This window comes from Silurus aristotelis, assembly GCF_946808225.1.
Source record: "Silurus aristotelis genome assembly, chromosome: 22".
Lineage (NCBI taxonomy): Eukaryota > Metazoa > Chordata > Actinopteri > Siluriformes > Siluridae > Silurus > Silurus aristotelis.
The window spans coordinates 5,343,394-5,353,935 of NC_139595.1; the positions used below are offsets into that span (position 1 = coordinate 5,343,394).

Below are 10,542 nucleotides of genomic sequence, written 5' to 3' on the forward strand. Positions count from 1 at the left end.
TGGGCCCCTTAATCTAATATCCTTTTGTACAACTTTTATTTTATTTATCAGTGCAAACAAGCGATATCTGTAGCTCTCATTCAGACTTCTGCACCTGTTAAAAGGCCTTCTGGTCTGCTTTTTTATGAGAAAACATCTCCAGCTGTCTCAGGTTTGAAAGGTAGCTTTTCCAGACTCCACGTTTCCATAGACGTTTGATAGCATTCAGATCAGGGAGTTGGCCTCATTGAAGCCCAACTTATTATATTCCAGTGTTTTAGAAATATCTGAGCCAATTCTGGGTGCTTTTAGTCAGATGTTTTGGGTCAGTATCCTGTTAGAGGATCCATGGCTGCACCTGAGATAAACTGTCTGATTCTGGGCCGTATGTTTTGCTCCAGAATGGCTTGGCAGTCTTGAAATTTCATTGCACCCTGCACAGGTTCAAGGTCAGACATCGCAAAGCAATTCCAAAACATTATCGAGCATTCCCCATGTTCCACAGTAGATATCATGGATATTTCTTTGAAAATCTCTTTGTATTTTGCCAAAAAAGCTTCCAGTCTGGCCTTTTCTTTTTTCTTTCAACATGGAGCTCATTGATGTTTAAAAAGTGACATGCTGTGTGATCAGACACTGATGTAACTTGACCTTGGAGATCAGCTTTTGTCTCTGATTTTCTTGGATAGTTCTCTACCATTCGCACCAGCTTTCCGTTCAATCCGTATCATTTTTCTCATGCAGCCTCATCCAGAGAGGTTGGCAACAGTCCCATGGACGTTAAACTTCTTAATAATATTTGCAACTGTAATAACAGGAATATCAAGCTGCCTGGAGATGGTCTTAAAACCTTTACCTTTATCCTGCTTGTCTATTCATTTCTGTTTTACCTCCTCAGACAACATTTTCTCCTTCGCTATTGCTGGTTCATGTTCAGTGTGGTGTACAACATGATACCAAACATCAGTGACCACATTTCTCACAATTGAAATAGGCTGAATGATTGAAGACATGTGTAAAACAAATGTCATAAAAATGGAAATTATTATTTCGAAACATCACTAGAATGCAATTATTTTGATTTATTTTCTAAGGGATTGTTTTATTATTCAAAATATTCTGTTACATCAAAATTTAAAATCAAACTCAGATTTTTTGTATTCATTTTTTGTATTCACAATATAGACATCAGTTACTTTTTGTCCGTTTCAAGTTACTTATGAGAAAATCGTGGGTTCTTGTAGGGTCCTAAGGTGGAGTTTGTCCAAGTCTGTATCTATTTGGGTACTTGAGCACCCTTAGTGTCTGTTCAGTTTTTCCTTCTGGGGAACTCTGTATTATGTAAAAGCACAGAAGAACACATTTAGAAAGCTTGGACTGTCATCAGTCCCTATGAGCGTGTGTGTGTGTTCAGTAACAGTGAAACCATGAACTCACCAAGCGTCACCAGCAGCAGGGTTACAGTAATGTCCATCCTCCTGCAGCCGGACCCACAGCTCCTCATTGTGTCCTCATGCACTTCCACTTTGGTGCTGCCAAAATCAAATCAAATCGCCAAGAAAAGCGTATCCAGACATCTAAAGGAAATCGCTGAAGACTGCGCGTCCTGAGCCCGCGGCCGAGTGGGAAAAGCGCCGAGGAGCCGAGGAACCGTGTCGGTGTTTACGTGCTTGCAGACAGACGCGGAGAAGCTTAGATGAGCTCAGAGCCTGACTTCCGTTAGCGAGCTGTTCAACTCCGGGTTCCTCATCACCACTGGAGGCTGATCTGAGAAACCGGAGCCTTTTACTAGAGACAAGCGTTCCGAGTCACTTTACTGAGCCGACTCTTTTGAACACACTGTTGTGCTGAGAGTAGTAGTACTACTGTCATAAATCCTCCATGCTCAGGGCTCAGGACACCAGACACAGGACACAGGGCTCAGGGCACAGGGCATAGGGCTCAGGACACCAGACACAGGACACAGGACACAGGGCTCAGGGCACAGGGCATAGGGCTCAGGGCTCAGGGCTCAGGGCACAGGGCATAGGGCTCAGGGCACAGGGCATAGGGCACAGTTTTAAACAATTAAACAACACACGGTTTATCCTATCATTTTGCCTTTATGACAACAGTTTCTTTTCTTTTGTCATTTCTTTTATTTTCTTGTCTTTTCTTCTCTTCTCTGTCATTTCTTTACTTGTCTTTACTGTTCTTTTTTTTGTCTTGTCTTTTCTTTACTTTTCTTTATATCCCCTTTCTTCACTTTTTTTACTTTACTTTTTCTTTTCTTTTCTTTTCTTTTCTTTTCTTTTCTTTTCTTTCTTTTCTTTTCTTTTCTTTTCTTTTCTTTTCTTTTCTTTTCTTTTCTTTTCTTTTCTCTTCTCTTCTCTTCTCTTCTCTGTCATTTCTTTGCTTTTCTTTACCATTTTTCATTTCTTTACTTTTATTAGTCCTTTTTTTGTCTTGTCTTTTCTTTACTTTACTTTTTTTTAATATCTCCTTTCTTTACTTTTTTACTTTACTTTTCGTTACTTTTCTTTTCTTTTTATCCCATTACTTTTCTTTTCATTACTTTTTCTTTCTTTACAGTTATTTTTATTTTCTTTACTTTTTATCTTTCAAATTTTTTACTTTTCTTTTTTCATTACTTTTCTTTTCTTTACATTTTTTTTTCTTTTTGTTACTTTTCCTTTCTCTGCTTTGCTTTACTTGTCTTTGCATTCATTTTTTTCATTTCTTTTCTTTTCTTTTCTTTTCTTTTCTTTTCTTTTCTTTTCTTTTCTTTTCTTTTCTTTTCTTTCGATCCCAGCTATGACTGCATGGCCCCTGATTTACAAACTGCTACAATTTCAAAAACTGTACATTTGTGTAAAAATAAGTTACATGCAGGAAACCTAATTGTAAAATTGACCAGTTTTGAAAAACAGTACTGGACACCAGTTTCGCTACTTGTATGTATTTGTATGTTGCAAACTAGAAATAAATATAATATAAATTCCTGTACAAAAAACAAAAAAAACAAAAAAAAAAACAAGCCCAAGCCCAAAACTGGTAAAATATTAAGCATTATATATATATATATATATATATATATATATATATATATATATATATATATATATATATATATATATATATATATATATATATATATATATATATACATATATATATAAAATCACAATAACTAATTCTTTTTAATTTCCTGGCTAATGATTTTGTTGTTTTTCCCATTCAGGTCTTGGCCCAGGGTTTTATATACATACTGTATACATGGTCAGAATGATATTTTACAATAAGCTGCTGTGTTTCCACCAGTTTCACCTGCGATTGTTTATCTGTTACATCTCATGAGAGAATATTATCCTGAAATGTCAATAACCTCTTCAAAAAAAACATTTACAATTCCTAATTTCTTTTAAGCTTTAATGCAGAATTTTCTCAGTCACATAATTAAAACTAATTAATCTGCTCAGCTGACCAACGTGCATAAAGTATTTTTCTGCTGTAACACTTCTGTCATTCAAATCAAAATTTCATTAATAAGTCTTGTGAATTTAAAAAATACCAATGGTAAATGATTGGGTAGAAAGTATACTGAAATGTTCTAAAAGTATATAACAGTACAAAAATATTCAATATGCATGCAGATTTCATACAAGCGCATATTTGCATGGTATCAAATATGAAAACATTTCAAAATGTTCAACTTAATATATAAACAACATTTAATATTTTGATTTGAATCTCTTGCAGTGTAAAGAAAAAGCTCTCCACTCACACTTCCCTATTTAAAACTATTAATTTTTTTCCTTATAGTGTAAAGAAAACAGAGTTCAAAACATTGCAGTGCCTCGAGGAAGGGATGAGATATGTAATTTCCTGCAACTGTGATAACTATGTGTCCATATGGAAAGAAAAACGAAAGCGCATCCAAAATGTTGGGTTTGGTTTCTATGTGTTCAAAAGACTTTAATCTCTCAGTATGACCACAATCAGACTTGCCTTTTTATTTCTCCCACCCTCTCTCTCTCTTGCTCTGTCTGTCTCTGTCTCTTGCTCTCTCTCGAGACCCTGCAGCTGTAAAAGTGAGAAAAATAGAGAGGCTTGAATTGTGTCTATAAAGTGGTGACTTCATGCATATCTGTTTCTGTCAAACTCGGTTTTTCATTCACACACTCTCCATTGTTCTGACTCAATGTTTTCATCTTAGGAAAACCACAGGTATTAGAACAAATGGCATCCACACCCATCTTTCTCTCTCTCTCTCTCTCTCTCTCTCTCTCTCTCTCTCTCTCTCTCTCTCTCTCTCTCTCTCTCTCTCTCTCTCTCTCTCTCACTTCCACACACACACACACACACACACACACACACACACACACACACACACACACACACACACACACACACACACACACACACACACACACACACACACACACACATTTCTACAGTGTTCTCTAGTGAATAGCCATCTGAGATCACAAGTAAAGACAAGCTGTGATATTAAAAAAATCCACTTGGCAGGGATGAAAAACCCTACATGGCTTATTATCTCCGGATTTCCAATGACCTCACCCTCGATATGAGCTGGATCCAGCGAGTTCTCCTCTGTAAAAACAACATTAATACGGACCTTTAACAATAAATCAGTGCGTATTTTATCCAGTTAATAAATAAAAGAAACTCTCAAGCAGACATTCTTGCATTTCTTCCTGAAAATATAGTGCCTTTTTTTACAGTCGTAATTATTTCAGCCAAGATTCTGTGTGTGTGTGTGTGTGTGTGTGTGTTTAGGGTTGGAAGGAGAGTGTGTCTAAGGTGTGGAGCAAATTCTAACTAATCAGTTTTCTGTACCACCTTCATTGTGGAGAATTCACAAACACACAAAGCCACAGGTTTTTTTTTTACTCTGACCTTTGCCCTCTGACCTTTGAGTTTTTCTGTGTGTGTGTGTGTGTGTGTGTGTGTGTGTGTGTGTGTGTGTGTGTGTGTGTGTGTGTGTGTGTGTGTGTGTGTGTGTGTGTGTGTGTGTGTGACCTGTAGCACTGATCCATGGATAGCTTTAACACACCCTCTCTGATGTTTTTTAACCAATATGTGGGTTTCGGGAGTCAAAACAAACACTAGCCTCCTGTCCCGGTCATTAGACCTCTCTCATTAGCATTCACTCAACCCTCTGAGCTGCAGCGCACAAACTGTACAACCATGGCTGACTGTACATGCTGTGTTGTAGTACATAGAGTGATGTGTAGTCATGTATACATTGCCATGGTGTCAAAGTAATTTTTTTGTATGCCACCATTGATGCTGGTTAGATGAAAATCACAGTAATATTCAATTCAATTAAATTCAAGTTTATTTCTACAGCACTTGTCACATTTGGACATGGTCTCAAAGCAGCTTTACAGATACATACAGTGTATTACCTGAGCAAAACATGGTAGTTGCACATCAGGGATGTAACCCAATATAATACATTATTCTGAATGTACAGATAATGCACATAAAAACCAATACAAATATGAATAAGAACCACAATATTGTCAGAAAGCTTCAGTGGGCATCTGCTTCAGACTAGAGGTGTTTCAGCACTAGGACTGGGAAACCCATTTTAAGTTAAATGCACTGTCACAAAAGATCAGACTTGATCCTAGACCTGCCCTGAAAGGTAACGTTTGAAGAATGTGCATAGTGACACTCGTTTAACGGCAGCTCAGACGCGTAGAGGTAGTTTACCTTTAAATTCAATTCAAGTCCTATTTGTATAGCACTTTTAACAATGGGCATTGTCCTAAAGCAGCTTTACAAAAAAAAAAAAAAAAAAACACAAACAGATTACAAATAGAATTTTTTTCAAGTCACAAATTTGTCCCTAAATGTTTATTCCCTAATGAGCAAACCAGCACCACCAGTGGCTTGGAAATGACAAAGAAACCTTGAGAGGAACAAGTGTAAAGGAAATTGTTGAAAAAACTTCAACAATTTCAAATTGAGTTCAAATTGAGTGCTTATTAATATGTATACTTTAAAAAATAAAAATGCTAAAGATACTAAAATAGATCAAACTAGTTTAAGCAGCACATTTGAATGCACAGATTTTAGAATTTTAGCTTTATGGGGATGTGTTGAACATGTAATTGAGTAAGTAAGAACAGTCTAGCTTCCTTCTTCTTTGTAGTTTTTGTCTCTTTATCTTTTTTCCTTTTTTTTTTTCTCTCTACTTGTCATAAAATCAAGATTAAGTGATTTTTGGCCCACATCCAGAGTCTCTAATTAAACGTATTGTTTGGGATATTTCTTCTTCTGTTGCGTTACCATGGAGTTTGTCACGGAATCCCCCGCCCTTACTCGCTCTCCGCTTTGCTCTTCACCTCCCCTCATTCTCTCTTTCCTTCAGTCCTTTTGTTTTTTTCCCCAGATTACAGATATGCAGAGGGCAAGATCTGGAACAATGCTCATAGAGAGAATTTGGATTTATCAGTCTGGCTTAGAAATGAGATGAGAGGGAGAAAGAAAGAAAGAGAGAGAAAAAGAGAGGAATGGAAAGAGGGAGGCTGAGCAGTCACGGTGTGTTAACCATGTCTGTGTTCAGTAATCGAAAGCCTTTGCGGTTCCTCTTTCAGTATCAGGCTATGCCTAAAGAAGGTTTTATAGAAAGAATAATAACACACAAGACTCAATACTTTAAATGAACCATACAAAAATATGATGTAATATTTGCCATTATACAATTCTACACATATATATATATAATATTAGAGCTATTGAATCTCTGAATATGGTTGATCAGAAGTCTGTGATTATATTTCTATAATGGGAGTTCTGATATTAATTCCACATGCAAATCTCAAGTTTTTATCAATGTACAATAAATGATTATTTTCATGGCATCAGCAAATTCAATTCTCTGATGGATATCCACATAATATAACGGTAATAATGGAGTACTATCCAGACAATTAAAGAGATTAATAAATAACATTTTTGAATCATTAATATTAATAAGTGTAAGGAGATGTTTATTTATAACATTTAATGGAAGGAGTCTTTTCATTAATAATGCCCATTGTGACACTATAAGATGAAGAAGAACACTTAGTAACCTGCTAAAATTGGGAAGGAATCAATTTTAGGAGGGTAAAAGTAACTCCAAGTTGTGTCAGGCTGTATCACACCAACCTTTCTTTAAATACTTTCCAAAAAAAGATGCCATGTTAAGTATTGTTCCTTAACACATATCCGCATTTTGCTTGAATCGCAGCGTGTCGCAGTGAATTTCGACAGACCATCCCTTCAATTTCAGTCAGATATTCACCTTTCCCTCTGTCAGCTGCTGTATTATTACTGTAATATTACATGTCTCAATAAAACATTTGCTTTCCAGTAAAAAAAAAACGGACGTTCACCTTTCTGTCCTGCAGCTACTGTACGCCAGCTGAACTTGTCACCCTGAAAGGTGATCATCTCATTCTCACTTCCTAGCTGAGGGCTGCAGGCTTTCTTCAGAACTTCGCCTGTACTTTGTGTCATCCATCTTCCCATAAATCCTGACATGTAACCCACTCCCAGCTAAAGAGAAACACCTGCACAACAGGGTTCTCTCAGCACCAAGCTTTACTTCAGAAACGATGGTTAAATATAAGGGCTTTTCTCCAGACATTCGCTTTCTGGATGACATTCAAAACATTGTTTCATTCGACCACAGCACCTTTTTCCACTTTTGCTGGTGAATATTTAAGGGACTTCTTTATTTTTTTTTTTTTAAACAAAACCTAACTGAGATGTAATGAACCTTTTTAAGTCAAGGATCACTTTCATGAAGGAAGAATTGTGGACAGATTTTAACATTTTTGTCAGCTGGACCCACAGAGCAACATTTACTGTACAAAGTTGTAACTCATTCTTATATATATATATATATATATATATATATATATATATATATATATATATATATATATATATATATATATATATATTTTTTTTGTTTTTTTTTTTTTTTTCATTTGGCTGATTCTTTTATTCAGTGTGACGTATAAGCACAAGGATTGAAAGGATTTTTAAGGGATTGACCCCAGTTTAAATCCTGGGACTTGAAGTCATAAACTCTTAGTTAAAACTAGCAAAGTATAATAGTATAAAAGTATAAAAAAATAGTGCTATGGTCACATGCTGAAGTCTCAAGTCTATAAAGGTATATGACATTTTTCAGTCTAAACAAAAAAGAACCCAAATGTCTGGGAACATAGTAAACACAAGCTGGACCAAGAAACAGCATTGATGACAATCATGGATGACAAACATGAGAAAAGTAGTGCTTTATATAAGATTATGATTAATAGAGTTTGCGAATCAGGTGCACATACAATCACATGACATTGTGAAGTTTGCTGATGTTAGTCATTTTCCTATAGCTTTGGATGCCGTCCTTTCAGTCTGGCATTGTGCAAATGGTCACAATGTTTAGGTCTGTATAATTTTCTGTTACTGCTCAATTACTTTTCAGTAAATGATATCAAGTAGCATCCAGTCCTTCAATTTTTTTCCGTTGCTGTCAAATGTAATGTTCTATATGCTAATCTAAATGCCTAAATCCGAGTGTGAAAAATTGTGGTTACATCAAACTAACAGACAGTGACACTGGACTTTGCCTCTCGAGCTGGAACCCAAAAAAACAAAAAGAAAAAAGATGTGTAATTGAATAGAATAATACTATTTTATACAGAATAACTGTTCAGAATGATATAGAATGGAAATCTAAAAATATCCTCTTTTTTAATTTTGAAATGAAATAGATATTGAAGTCGATCAACTGAAAATCAAAATGTTTGAAAATGAGACCATTGTTTTTCCCACATTTGTGTCACTAAAACGTAAAGGTTTGTGTCAGTTTCGAGGCATGGGATCAGTTTCTGTATTTGGTAAATTACTTAAAAACTAGGAAACATGACACATTAGGCAAAAGGGTTTATCATGATGACTCGCTCTTCATGGTTTTTCAGCATAATGATATTCTAGTGAGCTGAAAACACTGTAGATGTGCTTATTAGTCTTTTATACCGTACATTACCTTCATGATTTTATTTAGACATGCTGCTTTTCCATTGGAGTGGTTTGTATACAGAACATGCCTGTTTAAAACAACTTTTTTTCCTGAGTGCCACATTTTTATATCAAATATGCCACATTTTTTCTAAATAGGAAATATGCCACATGCTGTAGGTATGCAGTAATAATCAGTATATAGGATGAAATAATGATTTGTAGGACTGGAGGCTTTGAACATTTTGAAGAAGTTCTAACTGAACAATAAGCTCCTTAAAGTTTAGAAAGTAGGGAGGAAGAAGAGGAGGAGGAGGGGAAGGAGGAAAAGGGTATGAGATCAACACTGTTTGGCAATCATCAAGCCAGCTTCAGTATGGCCAGCATCTGCTTGGAGCATGGCTAAAACTTGTTTAAACAAATCCAGATTTAAAACGAGAGCCCAAGAAGAGAGAGAAAGAGAGAGAGAGAGAAAGAGGAAGAGAAAGAGAAAGAGAAGAGAGAGAGAGAGAGAGAGAGAGAGAGAGAGAGAGAGAGAGAGAGAGAGAGAGAGAGAGAGAAGGTTCTGATGAACTAGGCCTACACTCTTACCAAGGTTCACAAACAATAGAGTAAATAAAATCATCTCAGAAAGAAAAAGAGAAACATCGAACGTTCCCATCTTCCTCACACAGCAGCCCACGCCCTTTCAAACATCTCAGTGAGAGAGAGAGAGAGAGAGAGAGAGAGAGAGAGAGAGAGAGAGAAAACGACAGAGAGCTGACCCCTCTTTCACTCAGTTTCTCTGTTTGCCCGCCACTGCCAGATCTGTGCTCCACAAATGAAATCTCTCTGTAGTATGGCCACAATCCCACAATGCCCCACCACGGCTGCCCTGCACATTTCAGACCTCCGTGGGTGAGCTTTGTCAAAGCGTCTCTCTCTTTCCCTCCTGTTTGATGTGGTTTGATGGGAACATTTCCACAAGCACAGGATCTGCATCTGAGCCTCTGCCTGTTTTCCATTTAACAGGTGATGGCAAATAAAATTCGGCGCTCTCGCTTTGATGTCGACGTTTACAGTAATTGTCTGATTGCTCAGTGTTTACCTGAAATGAGAAAATTGTAAAAAGTTAGCTTAGCTTGCTCAGTGAGGAGATACAAGAATCCCACAGCAGATGTGGAAAGTAACACATGCAATTACTTTCTTACTGTACATAGTTACATTTTAATAACAGTTTTTTTCTTCACTTTTGCTTTTTTCTAAAAAGAAAATGTACTTTCCACCCAACATTTTTCGGATGCTATAATGTACTTTAATGTAAATTTATTTATTCATTTTTCTGTTTCGGACATCTTTAAGCAATTGATAAAAAAATGTAATTCTTAGCAGATGTGACAAAAACGAGCATAAATGCAAATTGATAAATTTAGGCACACGTTTGTACGTTTTACATTTTAGTTTGTCACATACCTACCGTATCGGTTATACATTAGCATACAAGCTATTTTTTTTTCATCATGCTTGCTTAAAAGAAAATATTATTTCTACTGCACT

General features: G+C 36.2%; 1 protein-coding gene across 2 annotated transcripts in view; it reads right to left on the reverse strand.

The window, feature by feature from the left end:
- LOC310717436 (protein APCDD1) overlaps positions 1-1,825 on the reverse strand; it is an 18,533-nt gene extending 16,708 nt beyond the window's left edge. Inside the window, exon 1 of one of the 2 annotated variants that reach the window (XM_083525390.1) lies at positions 1,417-1,825. In XM_083525390.1, the coding sequence (XP_083381516.1) occupies positions 1,417-1,483 (67 nt within the window). In that variant the 5' untranslated portion in view covers positions 1,484-1,825. The remainder of the gene's footprint in view (positions 1-1,416) is intronic. The other variant, XM_083525391.1, reaches the window with a different exon arrangement.
- Positions 1,826-10,542: the final 8,717 nt, after the last annotated feature.